This window comes from Dipodomys spectabilis, unplaced genomic scaffold, assembly GCF_019054845.1.
Source record: "Dipodomys spectabilis isolate Male_0828 unplaced genomic scaffold, ASM1905484v1 ptg000178l, whole genome shotgun sequence".
Taxonomy (NCBI): Eukaryota; Metazoa; Chordata; class Mammalia; order Rodentia; family Heteromyidae; genus Dipodomys; species Dipodomys spectabilis.
In genome coordinates this window covers 12,390,554-12,412,268 of record NW_024870855.1, presented here as the reverse complement: position 1 = coordinate 12,412,268, position 21,715 = coordinate 12,390,554, and the positions used below count along the sequence as shown (strand labels likewise).

At 40.2% G+C, this 21,715-nt stretch overlaps 1 protein-coding gene and 1 pseudogene across 5 annotated transcripts in view; one reads left to right on the top strand and one right to left on the bottom strand.

The window, feature by feature from the left end:
• Bbs9 (Bardet-Biedl syndrome 9) overlaps positions 1–21,715 on the top strand; it is a 319,067-nt gene that overhangs the window by 16,363 nt on the left and 280,989 nt on the right. For all 5 annotated transcript variants that reach the window (XM_042695124.1, XM_042695122.1, XM_042695125.1 and 2 more), the window contains exons 4-5: positions 621–685; positions 4,299–4,412. In XM_042695124.1, the coding sequence (XP_042551058.1) occupies positions 621–685; positions 4,299–4,412 (179 nt within the window). The remainder of the gene's footprint in view (positions 1–620; positions 686–4,298; positions 4,413–21,715) is intronic.
• Positions 8,354–8,453, bottom strand: LOC122120939 (annotated as a pseudogene).

Below are 21,715 nucleotides of genomic sequence, written 5' to 3'. Positions count from 1 at the left end.
AGGACCAGAACTTGGAGTTTGTTATTGTAGGAGAGCTGAGAACACACAGGAACCAACTGTGGCTTGCAGGTTCACTGAGTCAGTACCCTCCCCCTCCCTCTCCCCTTCCTCCTCCCCTTCCCCTGCCTCTTCCCCCTCCTCTTCCCCTTCTCCCTCTCCCACCCTCTCCCTCTCCCTCTCCTTTTCCCTCTCCTTTCTCCTTTTCACACCTTCTTTTCTTTCAGTTTCCACCTTCTTTCTTTCTTTCCTCCTGTAGGGTGGTCCATAGGTGCGATTCTCATCTTTGTGGTCACTTTTAAGAGGTGAATGTTGATTTGTGTCCTATCCTCCTTTCTACCTTTCTTTCCAGACAAGATCTCACTCTGTAGCCCAGGCTGGCCTCAGACTTGTTACCTTTCTGCCTCAGACACCTCTTTGCTGGGTTACAGGTTCATACTTGGTGAGGCTGAGTATTTGAGCCTTCATGCTTCTCAATTGTCAGCTTGTTGAGCATTTATTTTTCAGTCTAGAATATTTAATAAATTGTCTTGTGTTGTAATTATGAGATGTTTTGAAATTATTTTTTATCACTTTGGTTAAATATGAGTAATATTTAAAAACAAAAATTTCTCATTTTTCAGAGGTACAGAAATGCTTCATTTGGCTGTGTTGCATTCTAGAAAACTTTGTGTCTACGCTGTCTCAGGTAATAAACAATTTTTTTCTGATGTGGAATTTGTATTAGTAAATGGATTTCTCACAATAAGAATAAATATTCCCTTTTGTGTGTGTGTACTGGTATTATGGCTTAAACTCAGGGCCTCACATTCTTGCTTAGCATTTTTGCTCGACTGGCATTATATCATTTGAGTCATAATTCTGCTTCTGGGTTTATTGCTAATTAATTGGAGCTGAAAGTCTAATGGAGTTTTCTCCCTGGGCTGGCTTTGGACTGCAGTCCTCAGACCTCAGCCTCCTGAGTAGCTAAGATTACAGTCATGAGCCATCTCTACCCATCAAAAGTAGATAATTTTTTAAAAAAGAATACAAAACATTCATTTGAAGGTTTTCTTGTCTTGGTTAACATTTTACCATCATTCATTTTACTCTTTTCAGGATACTCAAGCTTCTTGGTCGACTATTTCTTGCATCTTATTTTTCTGGCAGAGGGATTCTTGTCATCTCCTTACTCTCAAGGTTGTGTCCAGGGTTGACTGACCAATGACAGAGAACAGTTCTGGGTTATTTAGGGCCCTTGAGTCTTTAGAAATGTTCACCAGTACCAGTTGGTTTGATGCTGAGCCCTAGTGGTTGGAAGTGCATTTTCTTTGGTCAACCTTGAGGGTTTTCTCTTTGTGGTTCTAATTCCTTGGCTTTTAGTTGTCTCCACTCAAGCCAACCTCAAGCACTTATCTTAGGCTTATCAGGTTTTGTCCTGTGACATGACCCTGTGGATCCAGGTACACTAGTTTATTGGTTTGGTTTAGCATTTTGGCTCTTACAAATGCTAAAAAATAACTGAAAGTTTATTTTGGTTATTGAATAACTTTTAGCTCTAATTGAGAGTGATTTTTATGTTTTTCAATGCCAGTGGACTTTTTTGTGGTTTTGATAGAGCTCAGTGTCTATACTCTGTTCTTTCTTTTGAAATTTACTGTAAATACTTTCCAGTATTTGGGTTTCTTATATACTTATTCTCTTGATTTGGGCTTGCTTTACTTTTTGTCTTTTATCTGTGTAACAATTCATATTTCCTGTCCCCAGCCTGTACAGTTTCAGGCAGTCTCTTTTTGGGGTAAAGCTCTACTAGCTTTCTGAGGCAATCTCGTTAACAGGTGATCTGGTAGTGGTAGACAGGTGGTAGACACTGCTTCTGAGAATGAAGGGACAGATTGCTAACTCTTTCTCCTCAACAGTGCTATTTTACCTGTGTACACACTGCCATTGACAAGGATATTGTTCCTTCTAATGATAGAGCAGAATAAGAAGAGGTTGCATAGGTCACCTGATTTCACAGATCTACTTCCTTGAGACAGATTCTCACTATATCAGTCCCAGACTGGCTTGGAACACACTACATAAGAGTTTTATGATCTTCCTGCCTCCATCTCCCAAGTACTGGGATTACAAGCATGAAACACTCCTCCCAGCTCCTGTTCCTCTAGTCTTGATCATGCCAGTGATATTTTACTAACTGGATTCCACAGGCCATAGAAGGGAACTTGCTCACATTTAGTCTCCCTTAGTACTTCATGGGGAATCAGTACCTTAAGGATGCTACACGGGGGTTAAGCAGGCTAGAGAGAAGGGCATTTTATAAACTAGAAATTAGATTAGACTCTTGGCCTTCCTTGGTCCCATTTGAATTATGGCTGGCCCAGAAAGACAATGCAGTTCCATGGGGCCTTGGTGTATGCACTAAGAATAAAATGTAAAAACATAGTGAAAGAAACTGGACTGTGTGGTCACAATTGTTTATGGTACCTGGGTATCTATTTTCAAATTAGTGTTGAAAATAAAAGTTATTTGCTGTTGGAATGATGATTTTATTGCTTTCATTTAAAAGCTTTATATTCTCAGGAGATGAGGACTTGTCCATTCTGCATCCCCTATGATCACCTTACTTTCCTTAGATTCTCATGTCTTTAGGTTTTTAGGATATTCTTAGGCTGACAATTAGTATATTTTTTCCTGGCTCAGCTTAAATTGAGAAGCATTGGAAATGGGTGTTTTTGTTTTCTGGATGTTTCTTGAGATTTCAGAGTGAACTTTGATCTAGCTTCTATTACAAGAGACCTACGGACATTTCCACTTTAAATGAAGCTACTACGTTGGCATGTGGGAGTGGTAATATTTGACATCCTTCCCCAACCTCCCCCCTGCCTCCCTCCTTTACTTTTCTCTCCCTGCCTTAGTCTCCCCAGCAGTTGTGTATCACTGCACTTGGCTCAGATTTCTTTCTGTTAGGCTTTGGTTTGTAAGTAAAGTTTATAGATATGTGAGCTTAAGCCATACCAATTTTGTTCTCTTGAGTACTCTTTTTGAAAAGTTTTATACTCCATAATATGCATTTACTAGATGCCTAGTAAAGGAGAGGCTGGACCTTTCCTTAGGTGAATGTGGTATCTTATTTAGATTTTCCCTCCTTTCTCCATGTGTTTAGTTAGGACTGATTATTCTGGCACCTCATTGGCTCACTTCCAGAAAACCTTCTTCTATCATAGCTAGCTGGCAGGTTTGAGTCTTGCTTTGTTTTATATTCTGTGGGTATGTGAAATTAATTGTTATCATTTTAGGGGCATGGGACTGTGTAGAAGTGATTTTCCCAAGAGACCTGCCTTGTTAGTTTTTTCTCTTTTAACTGTTAATAAAAACAAAACAAAACAAACTTAAAGCTGGGCACCAGTGGCTCATTCCTGTAATCCTAGCTACTCAGGAGGCTGAGATCTGAGAGTCTTGATTCTAAGACACCCAGGCAGACATATGCATGAAACTCTTAGATTCTTTGTCCAGTTAAGCAGCAAAACAGCCAGAGGTGGCAGTCTTTCTCTTCTTCCCGCTCTTTCTATTCCTTCCTCTGTCCCCCTAATCTCTATTAACCCCTCTCCCCCCATATCTGCCTTTGAAGGAGTTTAGGATTACAAGCTTGAGCCACTGCACCTGGCTTTCTAACTAACTATTCTTAAAATCCTAACACTAGAGAGTAAATACAGGTGAATAATCTTTTATTTTCTGGAATGAACTAGAAAGTAATTATAGGATTTTAAGTGCAGAGAGAATGTTTTTCTTTGTTTTGAAGGTGATTCTTTTTGACTGACTTCAAAGAAAACACATTGTCTGATTTACTTGCTGAGGAAAGCTCCAAAGATCATCCCATTCTATTAGAATATATGAGGGCATTTAGTATTTTGAGAGTTGGTGCAGGAAAATGAATTGTTTTGAAGTATTGGGATTTTTTCTTAAACACCGAAGCATTTCTTTACTCTGTTGTAAATGCAAGGAACTTAACTTCATTTATTTCAGTAGAGAGCTTTGTTGTTATTTCAATAATTACAGTTTACTCAGGCGTATCTAATAGAAATAGATCATAAATGTTCCCCATGGTAGTACTTCATCTAATGCTGTGATCTAGCTGAGATTCAAATGTTCTAACTGTGCCGGCTTTGTGTTACCATGAAATAATTGTTCATAAGGTTTTAGTGATTTGTCATTTTAAATTTCACTAAAATAAAATTAAGAATTGGTATGGAGAATGAGAAGAAATTAATGTTTGTTAGTGCGAACAAAGATAAAGTAATCTGTTTAATGTTTTTCTTCAGGAACCTTGGGTAATGTGGAGCATGGGAACCAGTATCAGGTCACATTGATGTATGAGCATCACCTTCAGAGGACAGCCTGCAGTATGACATATGGACCGTTTGGTGGTGTTAAAGGTAATTTGCTTTTAATTGTGGCAGATTTAGAATATCTGGTCATATAAAAATAGAGACGATTATATAGTTTTTTAAATTGAGATTAGGTGGTTACATAAATTTCCCAGTATTGTGTAATAGTGATACTTAAAGTCACAAACACATTTTAACTTTTACAAGGCAAATTGTCAATAGTTTGTGAATTCTATGAGCTTTGATAATACAATTATATATATATAGTTTTAATCTCAGAGTTAAACAGAGGCTTTAGTGAAGATTTATATTTAAATACTAAAATAGTGAATAGTGTATGTATTCATATTCATGTAATCGACATCCATAAATGGTCTAGGTACTTATTTCTAGATGGTTTTTTTCCTTCAGACTTTGTCTTGTATAAGCTAGCAATGTGAACTATTTTGTGGTAGAGCTCTGTCAGTGGAGTTGACCTTTCCATTGGTGGTATCCTCTGCCTGATGCAGGCCAGTGGAGCCATGAGCCCCTCCCTCCATCCTCCCATCTTCATGGGAGCTGCTGTATGAGCTCTTTCTGCACAAGAGCAGCTTGAGGAGGGGACAGACAGGGACTGAATGTAGATTTTTTTCTTTTTTCTTTTTTTTTTGGTCGGTCATGGGGCTTGAACTCTGGGCCTAAGTGCTGTCTCTCAGCTCTTTAGCTCAAGGCAAGCACTCTACCACTTGAGCCACAACACCACTTCAGGTTTTCTGGTGGTTAATTGGACGTAAGAGTCTCATGGAGTTTCCTGCCCAGGCTGGCTTTGAACCACGATCCTCAGATCTCAGCCTCCTGAGTAGCTAGGATTACAGGCTTCAGCCATCAGCATCCAGCTGCAAATGTAGATTTGATCCTGCTCATCAAGCCATGGATCTTTAGCTTGAGAAATAGACTCTAAAGAAAGAAGTATCTGCCTCAGATTTCACAATGCTATCACCTTTACCAGGTATAGCTGTCTTTTTGTCCTGGGGCCTTGGAGTCAATTCCAGAGGACTCCTCCATCCTCTAGAAACCAAAGTCTTTAGATGCCTCAGTCTTTTTATGTTATGTTATTTATTTATTTGGATAGGATCTGGCTATGGAGCCCAGGCTAGCCTGCTCTGCTTCCTGGGTACTGGGTTTACAGGTGTGCACCACCATACATAACTTTCTTTGTGTACCTCGAATCATGTCTAGATAAATTCTGGAATACTCATGATACTTAATGCAATGTAAATGTTGCAGGATCATGATACTTAATGCAATGTAAATGTTGCAGGAATCATTGTTATATTGTATTGCTTAGGGAGTAATGACAAGAAAAAGTTTGTACAAGAAGCATTTTTTCCCTGAATATTTTCCATAGAGCTTGATTGAATCTATTGAAGAACCCAATGACAAGAGAGCTGATTGTCTGGGCTCAGGGAATCTGTGTTCTCCAGGTCCTGGGTGTTTCTTTTGCTCCTTAGCAAAGGGCTGCCTGCGGCTGGCATGCAGAGGAGAGATCAGCATCTTCTCTCCCCCTCAGCTTTTAGAATTGATTTCCATTGTTCTGTAAAAAAATGACACTTTTGGTGAACTTTGTCTTTCTTAGCTATTTTCAAGTTGCTTTTCCTTTGCAAATTCCCACATGCAAATGTTGGAGCCTGTAAATCTGGAGTCCAAAAGTTATTCAAAGAGAAACAAAGTGCTTGTACTAATTAAAAGCAAGCTTTTTTTCTGTAGCATCATTAACAGTCCTTTAGAACACGTTTCAAGTATTATTTATAATACATTATATTATACCTTTTATGTTATCAGATGAAGTTAACCAACTTAAAGCAAAAATAAAGAATTCCTTTTTTTGTTGTATGTTATAAAGGACTTCCAAAATAATGCAATGAGGTTCAGTATGTGAACCTAAAGTATGTCACCTTGGGGCTGGAGATGTGGCTTAGTGGTAGAGTGTGTGCTCAGCATGTGCATGGCCCTGAGTTCAGTTCATTTGGACACACATGCACGTGTATCACATTACACACACACACACACATACACACACACACACACACACACACACACACACACACACACACACACAGAACTTGACACATTGAAGTGCATTGTGGAAACAAAGATTACTTTGCCCTCCACACTGCCTTCTTCCCCTTAGGCAGGTTTTAGATTCTCCTGTGAGAGGAATATTGTATCTGTCCCTGAAGGTGGTAGTGAGCCTTGCTAAGTTCCTCACTTAACCTTACTAAGTAAGGAAGACCTCACTTCCTTTGTCCTATCATTTCTCTATGACTCTACGTTTTCTCATTTAACCCAGCCTAAAATTCACAGGTTAAATTATTTCTCCTGGTCCTCCTTTGCAATGTAGACTCCCATGTCACATAAAAGTTTTATTAAATCCACATGAATGCTTTTCCCATCTCAATCTGCATCATACTGAGACGCTTCTGATCCTAGGTTGGGGAGGAATATCTAAGACTGTTATTAACTTTGAAAAGAACAGACAGCTTTGTGCCCATGTGGTACTTTTCTTCTCTTAGTTCTCAAGTTATACCTTACATTTTTTATTTTGTCAGCTGTGGGGCTAGATCTCAGAGCCTGGATGCTGTGTCCCTCAGCCTCTTTGTGCTCAAGGCTAGCGCTCTTATTTGAGTAACAATACCACTTTATACCGTACATTTTTTTTTTTTTTGGTCATGTGGATGAACTTTGGACTTAGGCGCTGTCCCTGCGCTTTTCAGCTCAAGGCGTGCACTCTACTGCTTGAGCCACAGTGCCACTTCTGGTTTTCTAGTGATTTATTGGAGGTAAGAGTCTCACAGACTTTCCTGCCTCGGCTGGTTTTGAACTGTGATCCTCTCATCTCAGCCTCCCGAGTAGCTAGGATTACAGGCATGAGCCACTGGTACCCGGCTATACCTTATATATTAAAAGTACATTTTATGCTGGGTGTAGGTAGCTCACGCCTGTAATCCTAGTATTCAGAAGGCTGAGATCTGAGGATTATGTTTTTCTTTTTTTGAGCCTGGGCACTGTCCCTGAGCCTCTGTACCCAAAGCTAGCACTCTACCATTTGAGCCACAGCACCACTTCCGGCTTTTTCTATTTATGTGGTTCTGAGGAATCGAACCCTGGGCTTCATACATGTTAGGCAAGCACTCTACCACTAAGCTACATCCCCAACCTTCAGGATCATGGTTTGAAGCCAGCCCAGGAAGAAAAGTTTGTGACAAAAGTTGGTTGGTAAGAGGAGCAGATGTTATTGCTAATGGATGGTGTGGTTTTGGGGGGATGCTGAAGTTGTTCTCAAATTGGGTGTGGTTACATAGCACTATGAATTTACTACAGTTGTTGAGTTGTATACTGTACAGGAGTGAACTTTATGATATAGACAGCGATGTCCACATACTCTGTCCTGTTCTCTGTAGCTCATGTCCTTGTGAAGTGATGCAGCCTTCTCTTAAAGCAGCTCATGGTTAAGAACCATGAAAGAGTTCTCCAATGCTGGGTAAAAGTCACCTGTAAACTGTTCACATTTCAAAAATATTTACTTACAAAAATATTTTATCTGATGTCTGTAGCATGTTTAATTTGCACCTTTCTGGGAATGAGTAGGTATTTCTTTTAATTTTAAATTTTCCTTAGAGTTAATCCAAATAACTCTAAATTCTTCAAAATAGGAAGCAAGTAAAAGTAGAATTTGGTGCTACTTCAAGTGTTCCAAATGATCTGGGAAGGCAGTACATCTATTTCTTTCTTTTTTTAAATTATGAAAATACCATACAGAGGGGTTACAATTACATGGGCAAGATAACGAGTACATTTCTTATCAAGCATTGTTGTTTCCTCCTTTGTTTCCCCTTCGTATCTCATATCCCGCCCCCCACCCAATCCCCCCCACCAAAGTTGTAAAGTTCATTTTTCGACATAACGACTTGTACATCTCATTGTTGCAATGGGTCCACCTGTATCCCTATTAAAATATGGAACGCTTCACGAATTTGCGTGTCATCCTTGTGCAGGGGCCATGCTAATCTCTGTATGGTTCCAAATTTAGTATATGTGTTGCCGAAACACAACGCATCTATTTCTATAGGTGCTAGTGAGTTGCCACTAGATGGCAGTCTTTTCTCATTTTGTATCTTGGTTGGCAGTGGCCTGCCTATGAGTGAGGCATATAGTAAGAAATCACTCATGGAGGAATTTTCATCCTTAAATAATGCTTTGCCCTTTAAGAAGAATAAACAGGGCATTTCTTTTATTTCTTAATTTTTAATAACCTGATTTATGTGTTCATTTATTCATTTTGGTGGAGTTTGGACTCAAGGACTTGTGCTTGCTAGGCAAGCATTCTGCCACTTGAGCCACACCTCCGGCCACAGAGTGTTTCTTTAAAAAATTAATTATAGCCGTTAACATTTTGTAGAATATAATTTCAAACTGTTTTCTGTTTGCTTTTTAAATTTTCCTATGGATTTGGTCATAAGAAGATAATTATTTAAGTGCAGCGTCTGCCTCTTGTACATCTGGATTCCTGACAGTATTTCAGGTATCTGGAGACTTGCTACAGATGTTTGCCTGCCATGTTCTGTCCCCCACTAGTCCCCTTCTATGCGCTGTATAGGTTGGAAAGCGTTGCCAAGATAAATGGGACAGATAGAGGAGGGCTTCCTCCAGGCCTTTGGTATTCACCTCCTTTCTTGGGTTTCCCCTGAATGAGCCTTCCTTCATAGTTTAGAAAAACACTTTTATGTCAGAAAGGAGTATAGATCGCTATAGCTAAATTCAAGTGTATAACTTTTATTCTTCACAAATTAAGTAAAAAAGGTTGAGCCATTTATGGGTCATTTATATTTTCAGTGTTATCTTTTGGTTGATGCTTTGGTTTGTAAATAAACTAAGAAAATTGAAGTTTAGGGGCTGGGAAGGTGGCTTAGTGGTAGAGCGCTTGCCTTGCATGCATGAGGCCCTGGGTTCGATTCCTCAGCACCACATAAGCAAAAAGAAAAAAGCCGGAAGTGGTGCTTGGCTCAAGTGGTAGAGCACTAGCCTTGAGCTGAAGAGCAGGGACAGCGCCCAGGCCCAGAGTTCAGGCCCCATGACCGGACCCAAAAAGAAAAAAAAAAAAAGAAAGAAAATTGAAGTTTATTTATTTATTTTGGTCGGTTATAGGGTTTGAACTCAAGGAATGGGTGCTGTCCGTGAGCCTCTTTGAACTCAAGGCTAGTGCTCTCTCACTTGAGCCATGATGCCATTTCTGTTTTTGTTGTTGTTGTTGGTTATGGGACCTGACCTCTGGACCTGTCCCTCAGCTCTGCAGCTCAAGGCTAGCACTCTACCACTTGAGCCACAGTGCCACTTTGGCTTTTTCTGCTTATGTGGTACTAAGGAATCGAACCCAGGACTTCATGTATGCAAGGCAAGCACTCTACCACTGAGCTACCTTCCTAGCCCCATTTCTGGTTTTTGAGTGGTTAATTGGAGATAAGCGTTCTTACTAGGACTTTTCTGCCTGGGCTGGCTTTGAACTGTGATCCTCAGATTTCAGCCTCCTGAGTAGCTAGGATTACAGGCGTGAGCCACTGACGCCCAGTTTAGAAAACTGAGGTTTAAAAAGTGTTGTGTTAGGGGCTGGGAAGGTAGCTCAGTGGTAGGGTGCTTGTCTTGCATGCATGAGGCCCTGGGTTTGATTCCTCAACACCACATAAAGCAGAAAAAGCCGAAGTGGTGCTGTGGCTCAAGTGGTAGAGTGCTAGCCTTGAGCTGAAGAGCTGAGGGACAGTGCCCAGGTCCAGAGTTCAGGTCCCATGACTGGCAAAAAAAAAAAAAAAAAAAAAAGTGTGTGTTAGTCTAATGGTGGTGGCTCATGTCTGTAATCCTAGGTATTTAAGAAGCTGAGATCTGAGGATAGTAGTTTGAAGCCAGCCGGGGCAGAAAAGCCCATGAAAATCTCATCTCCAACTACTCAAAAACTGGAAATGATACTGTGGCTCAAGTGATAGAGCACTAGCCTTGAGCAAAAGGAGCTCAGGGATAGTGCCTGTGTTCAAACCCCAGGACCAGTATATTCGTACACACACACACACACACACACACACACACACACACACACACACACACACACACACTACACACACACTACACACACACACACAAAGTGTAATAGTGCCTGCCACTGGTGGCTTATGCATGTAATTCCAGCTACTTGGGAAACAGACATCTGAGGATTGAGGTTCAGAGTCTGGCAAGTTCAAGAGACTTTTATCTCTAATCAATCAGCAAAAGCCAGAAGTGGAGCTATGGCTCAAGTGGTAGGATGTCACTCTTGAATGGAAAATCTAACAGACAGTGCCCAGGCTTTGAATTCAAGACCCACTATTAGTACAAAACAAAAAAGAAGGTGAGAGGAGAAAAAGTTAGAGCTTGATATATTGGTGTGTGTCTGTAATCCTAGCACTTGGGAAGTGGGATGCAGGAGGATGTTGTGTTTGAGGCTAGCTTAGGATACATAGTGAAACCCTGTCTCCAAAAAAACAAAAAAACACCAAAAAAACAAACAAACCAATTTTAAACCAAACCAAAAAAAGAAAAAAAAAAAAGGATAGGATTTAATAGGTTGATCTCTACTTGTTTTTGAAGAAAGGAACAAGATGATATTTCAGCTAGATTTTTAAAAATGTTACTAGAACTTCAATGTTGTTAACATGGTATTTTACCTAGATAAGATAAACTTGCCATTTCAAAATAGCATTTGGACAGAGAGAGCATTAATATTGGCTGAGAGAAAGCTGGCAGTGGAGTGAAGAATAATGGTATTATTCGAAGGTCAACTGTATTCATACAGCTTGATAAAATAAGATCCTGCATGTGGTCTGTGTAATGTATTTGGCTACTGTCAGGATATTTCAGCTGGGTGTGGTGGTGCATGCCTATAATTCTGGTATTCAGGAGATTAAAGCAGTAGGATTACAAATTCCAGGCCAGCCTGGGCTACCTAGGGAGACTTCATGTCAACTTTTTCTCCCTGGGAGTGTTGAGGATATCAGAGCTGGTCAAAGAAAAAGATAGGACTATGGGATGGCACTGGGATACAGGAAACTTTATTTGACATGCTCTCAATGTGGCATGTCAGGGGCATGCTGAAAGGGTCAGCTGCAAGGAACTTCCAGGGGAGGGGTCAGAGTGGAGTTATTTATGTAGGCAATGGTGCTCAGAAGCAAGATAAGTCACTTGCAGCCACTGATTGTCCCAGAGGTTGCCTTATTTGTGGCTCTAGGATACTGGTGGAGGTTTTGTGGGAAATGCAAAGGCAGGTAGACTCTAAATGGCTAAGAACTGTGCCTGTTAGGATTACATTTAAAACATTTGTGCAGAAATCTGCCAGCTTGAGTTAGCCTGCTTGGAGATGTAGCAATATGGGCAGTGTACATGGGGCCACCTTTAATCCAGCTGTGTGATATTCACAGAGGACAGTGTGCACAGCTCCACCTTTCACCCAGCTGTGTAGTATTCACAGAGTACAGGGTACATGGGGTTACCTTTAACCCAGTTGGGCAGTACTCAAAGGACAGTGTACATAGGGTCACCTTTAACTCAGCTGGGTAATAGTCACATAAGAGAATGAAATAGATTTGTCTTCCATTTGGTTTCTTTTCTCTCTTCTCCCTTTTCTGGGTGGTGCTTCAGATCTGTCAGGAGAGGAAGGCAGTGTGGATTAAGTGCTGGAGAAGTGGCGGTGGATTGGAGAGAGCAGGGCCAGGCAAGTCAAGCATGCACTGTGTCTGATGTGAGTCTCAACCTTCTCTAGCCACCTGAGGGAGTAAAATTGTTCTCAGTGGTATTCCTAATTGAGAGATTCTTTATCATTTAGTTTAACTGAATGTTTTCAAAGCCACCTGTCACCTATTTTATATATATATATATATATATATATATATATATATACATACACATATGTACGTATATATGTATATATCCAATTTTTGTTGTTGTTGTTGGTTGTGGGCCTTGAACTCCACAGCTCTTTTGCTGAAGGCCAGGACTCTACTACTTTGAGCCACAGCTCTACTTCTGGTTTTTGAATGGTTAATTGGAGATTAGAGTCTTTTGGGGATTTCTTTGCCTGGGCTGGCTTCAAAAGGCAATCCTTAGATCTCAGCCTTCTGATTAGCTAGGATTACAGGTGTGAACCACCAGTGCCCAGCTCTACCTACTTATTTTATTTATTTACTAATTGACTAGCTTCTTGGCTGAGATAGAACCCAGGGTCTCAGGCTTGCTAGCCAAGCACTCTACCATTGAACTATATGGCCTCTTTTTGTCATGTTTTTAGTTCCAAAGTGGGAGCATATCCCAAATTTTTATAGATAGAAACTTAAACAGGCCATGAGCTTTACCTCATATCTTTCTGACTTTTCACATTCCCCATACTGAAATGTGTATACTTTTCTTTGGTTGTTTGCAGTGGTGTCACTGTGTACAGTAGATATTTCTGGAGTTGACCTTTCTGCCAAACTGGCAAAGCCATGGCAAATGTATATTTTTCTGTAAAGTCTGGGTGCTGTGTAGTATGGGGTATAAACAAGTTATGGTCATTGATACATTAAATAGATATATTTCTTAGAAAAACTTTGATCTTGTTTGCATGTTCTTAAAGATTTTACTAAGTATTGGTCCTCGTTTTGCACCAATTGAATTCCTATGGGTTTGCTAGAAAATAAAAAGCAACACATTATTTGGATTTACTAGAAAATTGAAAAAATGTAATATATTTAAAAATATTTAGCGATAACTGTATCTTGCTTATTATTCTTTATACTCAGAATCAAAATATTCCTTTCCTTAAAGTGGAAAACAAAGAACAAAACCAATACAAAAGTATGGTTTATAGCTTGGCGAAGCTCTATGAAATTGTACAAAGGCATTGTCCAAATTGTGGCTCAGGCTCTTTGAAATAGCATCTACAGACCTGAGGAGCACAGAGTGTTTGGAATAGCGTCTGCTGCCTTGAGGAGTACAGGGTATTTGGCTGTCTGCAGTCCTAAGGGCTCCTAAGCCTCTGTCCTGCAGTCTGTGACAGAAAGGCAGAGCCTTCATGACTCAGTCACCTCCCCACAGCTCTGTAATGCCAGTATTATGGGAAGTAAGGTCAACCCTGGAATTTGGGGGACTTTCACCACATAGCAAGTACTTAGATCTGTCTCATTATATGTCTTCATAGTGTGGTTTAGGATGCTTGACTCTCCTGTCATGTGATCATTCATCATTTGAGACTATGTGGATGAAACCACAGCCATAGTTACAATGCTACAGCACACATTATGGATCTGTACTTTTTTTGCTGTATCTATTTCTCTCTTTAGACATATAGATGTCACATGTATTACATTTTGTTCTCATTGTGTAGTATTAGTTCTTCAGTCTCCCGTATTACTATGTGTGCTTGTTTGGTTTAATTGAGTCTTATTAAATTGCCCAATAGTGTGAACTATTTTCAGAGAGCTTTCTTCTGGTTTTGATCTGTTTTTCCTCCATCTGTCTTTTGCATATTGTATTCCTCTATTTCTCTCCTCTTTCCATTTTCTTCTGCACTGCCTTTGTGGATTTGCCAGGCCAATCTATTTACCTTGCTCAGGCTTAGCCTGGCCAACCCTGTCAGAGCCAATGTGCTTTTACATGTGATGGTGCATTTTTCTTCTCTTCTCTCCTATCCCATCAGAGATAAGCTTTTTTCCTCACTGACTTACTGATTTAGGGCTGGACATTTTCCACTGTCTCAGCTCGTCACCTGTGTGTGGGGCTCTGAAAGGACTATGAGGTGGGGAGTTTATCCAGGTTATGGCAGCTTACTGGAGGACCTGGCCTTCATCCTCTCTGCTGCAGTTTTGTTTAGCTTCTTGACTCATACACCTGGAGAGTAGAATGCTCACATTCCCTGGCTGGTGTTTAACTTGAGGGTCACGTTACCTGGCCGGTATGAACTTGTTCATAGGACCTGGATTGCCAGCAGCTTGTTGTTGTGGAAGTGAGAGAGGTGCCTTAGGCTGGATCTTCTCTGCTTCCTGAATTATCTCTCTCCTACCTCTCCACCCCCTATTGGGCTGTCTCCAGGAGCTATCTCCACTTCCCTGTTTCCCTTTGGTCTCTTGAGTATGTTTTGAGTTAAAACAGCATCCTTTTTCCAGCCTGTCTCCTATTCCCTAAACATGTTGTCCTAGCTGGGATTTACCCTGGTGGCTATTATTTATAGTCCTTGTCTTTTAATGATTTTTTAGTTGTTTTTTTTTTTTTTTTTGTCGGTCGTGGGGCTTGAACTCTGGGCCAGGGCGTTGTCCCTCAGCTCTTCAACTCAAGGCAAGCGCTCTACCACTTGAGCTACAGCGCCACTTCCTTTTAATGATTTTTTTTGGTCATGGGGCTTGAACTCTGGGCCTGGGCGCTGTCCCTGCACTCTTCAGTTCAAGGCCAGCACTCTACAGCTTGAGCCACAGTGCCACTTCTGGTTTTCTAGTGGTTTATTGGAGATAAGAGTCTCACTGACTTTCTTGCCCAGGCTGGCTTTGAACCGTGATCCTCAGATCTCAGCCTTCTGAGTAGCTATGATTACATATGTGACCCACCGGTGGCATTTTTTCTGATCTCTTTTATTGTTTAGGAAATGGTAAAATTTGTTTATCCTATATGACAGGAAGGGAATGTGATGAAGGTAGAATTCTGGTATTGCAGGCATTTCTAGTTGACTGTACCACCCTCCTCCCCATCCTTCTCTAATTATGGATTGTTAGAACTGTATATGCTCACAACCCCACCACTCCTCCAAAAGTCATGGCGAACTTGAAGCTTCACATGATGTGGAGATTTAGCCTGAGATGCTTATAAGCATCTCCTCGAAGCTATTGATAAGAGATGGTGGCCTAAAGTCCTACCTTTCCATTTATTTCATTTCTACCTGCATAGTTTATTTATTTTTTTATCATTTACTTGTTTGTTTATTTACACAATGTTACAGTTTTTAAAGAATCTTTTGAAATGAATGCCAGTGCTGGATTTGAAAAATGGATGTTTATTATAAAAAAATCCTGTGGATTGAATGATTTAGTTTGGATGATTCTGATTGAATCCTGGACAAGCAATCTTTTCTTTCTATTGTGAATTATTTGTTTAGTATCAATTAATTTCATGTTTGATATGAAGGTCTTTTTTTTCAGATTGTTCTTGGCTTTCAAATTGTGTTTTGATGTGGTCAAAGTGTTCCTTTTCTGTACAATTTATTCTCTTTCTTCTAAGTTTAGAAGCTGTGCTCCTATGCAGTTTTTATGTTTCTGTATTCTAGAGTCTGATTTTTCTAGCCAGAACTTTTATGTTATAGAAAAGACTATATGGAGAGAGAGCTTATATTTGTGGTCTTCAGTAGTTGTGCTATTACGTTTAACCCTGTTAATGACCATTTTTTTCATAATGGAAAACCAAAGCTTAGAGAAGCAAAGATCTTATGTAAATCATACCCATATGTAGTAAGGATTTGAAAACATAGCTATCTAATTCCAATGTTCTGTTTGTTCTGCTACATTACCTCTTATTTAATTGCTTTGCTCATTAAAGATTGAGTCTAAATGTATTCTAAGAGAGGAAGTAAATGGAGCTTATTCTGAAGGTAGAGACTCATTTTTCACTACTGTATATGTACTATTTCCCAGACACTGGCACATGCTAAGTAAGTATTTGCTGAGTGATGGAACCAAAGAAGCCATGTGATTGGGCAAGGTTACAAGTTGGTCAGACTTTTTGTCTGTGGCAAATACTTGAAAGATTTATTTTGGTTCCTGGTTTCAGAGGTTTCAGTCCATGGCTGGTTGGCTCCTTTGCCAACTGGAAAGAGCAAGATGACTCCCTCATGGAAAGCAGATGCAGAAGGAGGACCCTGCCCCCAGTGACTATTCCTCCAGCTAGGTCTGCCTTCTAAAGTTTTCTCTACTTCCCCCAACAGTGCCATTGGCTCAAGACCCTGCCTGTGGAAGACATTTCTTACTCAAGCGACAAGAATATGATGACACTGGGATAATACTTGTTCCCAAATTACCCCATTGCTATCATTCTAGCAACTTCTGAGTTTTGCTTTTTTGTCCAGCACACATTATGGACTTATACCATATTGTGCAGGTAGGGTTAGGGAAGTCCTTGTTTCTCAGAGGGATAAAATAGAGGCTTCTTGGGTTTACTTAGACTCAAAATTTTTCTTTTTCTTTTTCTTCTTTTCTTTTCTTTCTTTCTTTCCTTCCCCCCCCCCCCCCCCCTCCTCGCTGTACTGGCACTCTGTCACTACACCTCTAACCCTTTTTGATTTAGTTATTTTTTAGATGAGGTCTTGTGTTTTTGCCTGGCGCTGACTTCAGATATGTTCCTCTTATGTACACTACCTGTTCAGTTGGGATTACAAGGTCTAACCACCATACCTGAGTTTTTGGTTGAGATGAGATCTTAGTAACTTTTTGTCTGGCTGGCCTTGAACTTCCTGATCTCTTGTCTCCTGAGTACTGAGATTTAGGCTTGAGACACCATATGTGGCTCATATTTTTCCATTTATCTGTGATGTTGAGTTCATATGGCAAGTTTACCACTAGAAATCAGAGTTCTCATCTACTTATTGCTGTGTTTCTATATCTTATTCTTCTTTAAACTAATTTTAGAATAAACCATGACATATATGTATATGTATGTATATATATGTATATATATGACCATTTGTGATAGCAGTCACAAAGAAAAACATTCTTAGCCTTTAACAATTTTATGTTCTTTAATATTTAATATAAAAGGCATTTCACTACCTCTTTAATATTTCTTTTCTCTGTGCCTTGTGAAAACTCATTTTCCTTTAACTCTTTCAGTTGCTCTATTTGAGTTTTCTTTTAGCCACACAGAACTTCAGAAAAGTAGAATTTTTATAGGGAAAGTTTCACATTAGCATGTAGACACAACATGGCATGGTGTAGATTAGTAGTCTGACAGCACAGTAGTCTCACATTTGTGACTGAGGTGGAAAGAAAATACTATTTATAAAAGGCTCAATATGTTTGAATTATAATTGTCAGCGGTGGAGACTGAATTTTACCAATACGGTATGTGAGCATGGTAGAATTTTTTAAAATCACTCAGTGACTTCTATAAGCTTATATAGGATTATATTGTCACATAAATAAAAGCATTTGAATTCTTTGGAATTCAGCCTGGCCAAAGAAAATAGTGAACTAAAAGGAAAGTTCATAAGTTGCCTTTTGCCTCATCTTGGGGCAGCCCTCAATAATTAGATCCTCAGTCTTGCATAACCCAAGTTGTCTGCACCCTAGCTTTTCCTGTCTGCCGAATACCTGTGTAGTGACCACATGTGGTGGCTGTGGGGCTCTGTGTTCCAGAGCCTTTTTAGTTTTTTGATTGCAGTCTAGATAGTGAACTGATAGGCTCAGTTCGGATGAACACCAGCACCACTCATTTGTTGGGGGGTGTTGGTGTTAATAATTGATGTGTTGTTTTCCTCTTAGGGATTGACAAGAACATAATGTTGTCATGGCCCTAGCCTCACCACTGTACCATATGGCCCCCTTTTTTCCCCATTCATGTGCTTCAAATAGAACATAGTTACCAGTGTCTGCTCTTCCTGGCATTGAAGTGTAGGTGTTTTCTATTCATGGAATACTTCTCTCATCTGTTGTAGTAGTGGAGCACTTCCTTCATCTGTTGTTATAATAGTGGAGTACTTCCTTCATCTGTTGTAATAATGAAGCAATTCCTTCATCTGTTGTAATACTGGAGCACATCTCTCTTCTGTTGTAGTAGGTGGAGCACTTCTATCATATGTTGTTGTAACAGCAGAGCACTTCATTCATCTATTGTTGTAATAATGGAGTACTTTCTTCATGTATTGTTGTAATAGTGAAACACTTCCCTCATCTGCTGTAATAGTAGAGCACTGCCTTCAGCTGTTGTAGTTGTGGAGCACTTCTTTCATCTGTTGTTGTAATAGTGGAGTACTTCCCTCATCTCGTCAGATCCTTTATTGGACTACAGTGGGAAGTCAGCAGAACCAGGGGGTCATACCTCATACTGGTTCTTGTCATTGATATAACATGTAAGTCCCATAAAACAATATCACTATCAAACAGCTTCTTCCTACATAATGCTGTAGAAACCTTTAGCTCCTAGGGAAAGTTATAAAGGGAATTCCTTGTAGTCTACAACTAGTTTTTTTTTTTTTTTTTTTAGTGGTACTGGGCTTTGAACTCAGGCCTTGCTAGGCAAGTGTTCTACCACTTGAGCCACATCTGGACCCTTTCAAATTCATTTCATTGTTTTAAAATGATTATGAAGTTGTTACTTTTTCTATATGTACCCAATGGAAATTGTGTGATTAAATAACTCCTTGCCTGCTTTTGATAAGCAGGAATGATTAAAAGGGAAAAAGTTTCCTGGTGGAGTTTGAAAAAAAAAAATCACAGTTTTTTCCTAAGTGGTTAAATGTGAAGATTGGAAAAGTGATAAGCGTTTGTAGTCAGCATTGTCTTCCAAGGAGATGGTTAAATATGGGTCTTAACTGTGTGTGGTGGCTTGGGCCTGTTATCCCAACTCCTTAGGAGGCTGAGTCAGGAAGATTGCAAGTCTGTGGCCATTCTGGGGCTATACAGTGAGACCTCACTTCAATTTTTAAAAAAGTGGTAAGTCAGGGTCTGGGGACATAGCTTAAGCGGAGGCCTTGGTTTAGTCTCTAGGACTTGGGAAAAAAAATTAGCAACCAGTACCGTGACTTGAAAAATAAAAGTGGGCATTTTGATAGGATATGTTAACTATTTTTATCTGTAGACATTTTTATCATGATCTCCTTTTATTTTATTTATTTATTTATTTGGTTGGTAGAGGGGCCTGGACTCTGGGCCTGGGCACTGTCCCTCAGCTCTTCAGCTCAAGGCTAGCGCTCTACCACTTGAGCCACAGTGCCACTTCAGCTTTTTCTGCTTATGTGGTGCTGAGGAATCGAATCCATGGTCTCATGCATGCAAAGCAAGCATTCTACCACTGAGCCACCTTCCCAGCCCCATGGTCTCCTTTTAAACTGTGGGAGACCTAAGCTGTTAAACATTTTGTTAATTGAGAAGGCAATTATACACAAACTACAAGTGACACTGTGATACAGAATGTTGCAGCAAGTCTGAGCTTCACAGTGAGACCCTCCCTATCTTAAAAAAAAAAAGACAAGACAACAGGCTTTGACAGTTTCAAGATTTAATCTATAGAACATGTTGCTCTGAGAAATGAAATCTGCTCCTGCTGGTCTCTTAAAAAAGTTGATTCAGGCCTTGGGCAGCAGAGTGACTGGCAACCCAGCTATTACATTTGTGTGACATGTGGAAGTATGATGTATATGTAAGCCACTAACTGCTTTAGCAGCAGCCATGACTATTAGGGATGGCGGTGGCTGTATCCCAGCAGAGCCGATCCAGGGTTTGGATCCCATCTAGACAAGGTATGGTGCTACTGTCCTCCAGAGCTCGTCACATCCTTCCTGGACACGCTATGATGCTACTGCTGATGAGAAATGTCTCCTGAACCCAGTCTAGACAATTCCTGCACACTGAGACGAGTTTGCGATTCTCACAGGGAAATAATCTGGGCTGCTGCTGCAGACACTGAGAAGCAGGGTGTAGAAGCAGATTTCAGTCACTGGACTAAAACACATCAGGAAGCTCAAAATGGATCAGAATCAGAGGACTTTGCATCTCTCAACTCATTCAAAAGTGAAGATGATCTCATTATGTAGCCCAGATTGGCCTGGAATTTGAAATTCTCCTGGCTCAGGATCCTGAGTGCCAGAATTACAGATGTGCAACATCACACTGAGCTGCAGTTTTCTGAAAAAGAGTTGTTTGCTTTGATGAAGCTTCCTTCTGTAGAGGCTTACACTTAGAAACTGAGACCATTTCATCCCAGAACACCAGACCAGACACATTTAAATACTTTCAATAAAGATTGAGAATTAAAATGGGAATTGAGATTAAGATGAGATTAAAATGAGAAGCCAGAGGCTGTAAGATGGGAAAGCTAAAGGGTCAAGGTGATGTACATTCAGCAACACCAAACTTCACAGCAGATGTGAAGAACCTCTTGCACAAGCATCATACGCTATAAGAAATAGGGATCGGTTTGTGATAAGATCAAGATGAGAAGGGAGAGTTGGAGGGTGATGCAGCTATAAGCTGGTTGTTCTGAAGGAAAGACCCTGTGCCATGAAAAAATCATGTCTGCAGTTTGAGGGACACAGCACCAACAGATCTGGAGAAAGTGACACAAAACTTGGAACCAGTCTCCTGATGATATGGAATGGAAAAAAGTGCTAAAGAATTTGCTGTAAGAAGTTGATAGAGCCATTTTACATTCTACGTGGAAATTCTTGCTTTCAGATTTAAGTCCAGAGCACAAGTAGGAACGTGTATTAAAGCTTAATTTAAAGAAGCAAAAGTTTGTGTTCAAAATATATTAGTGCCACTCATGGAGTTGAATATTTGTAATCTCAGCACTCAGGAGGCCCAGGCAGGAGGAGGAGGAGTTTGACATCAGCCTGGGCTGTATAATGAGACTCATTATTATTATTGTTATTGTTATTGTTATTTTTGTTGGTTGTGGGAACTCTGGGCCTGGGCATGTCCCTCAGCTCTTCAGTTCAAGGCTAGCACTCTACCACTTGAGCCACAGTGCCACTTCTGGTTTTCTGGTGGTTTATTGGAGATAAGAGTGTCATGGACTTTCCTGCCTGGGTTGGCTTTGAATCGTGATCCTCAGATCTCAGCCTCCTGAGTAGCTAGGATTATAGGCATGAGCCACCGGCTCTATTTTTTTTTTAAAGTCCATTAGTGGGCTGTGGTATAGGTTCAGTGATAAGAAGCCTTGTTTAGCATGCCTCAAGCCCTGAGTTTGATTCTTAGCCCTGCAAAACCGAACTGAAAAATGAAAACATATTAGTACTCTGAGTAAAGGGCGTATACATATAAAAATTTAAGCCAGAAATGGAGTGGTGGCTCAAGTGGTAGAGTGCTAGCCTTGGGGGGGGGGGGGGGGGGGGAAGCTCAGTAACAATGCCCAGGCCTTGAGTTTAAGCCCAAGGACTAGCACAGAAAAAAAATTAAGGAGATTGTCTTTTTGATTTAGAGTGATTCCCAATCTTGGAAATGAGAATAGGAATAAAATTACTGCAGAAACCTCCAGTTCTCATCCTTTCAACATTGTTAAAGATGTTGTAAAGAAAGATCCCCAAGATCCTGAGGATAGAATTCTGTAGTATATCAGTAGATGTA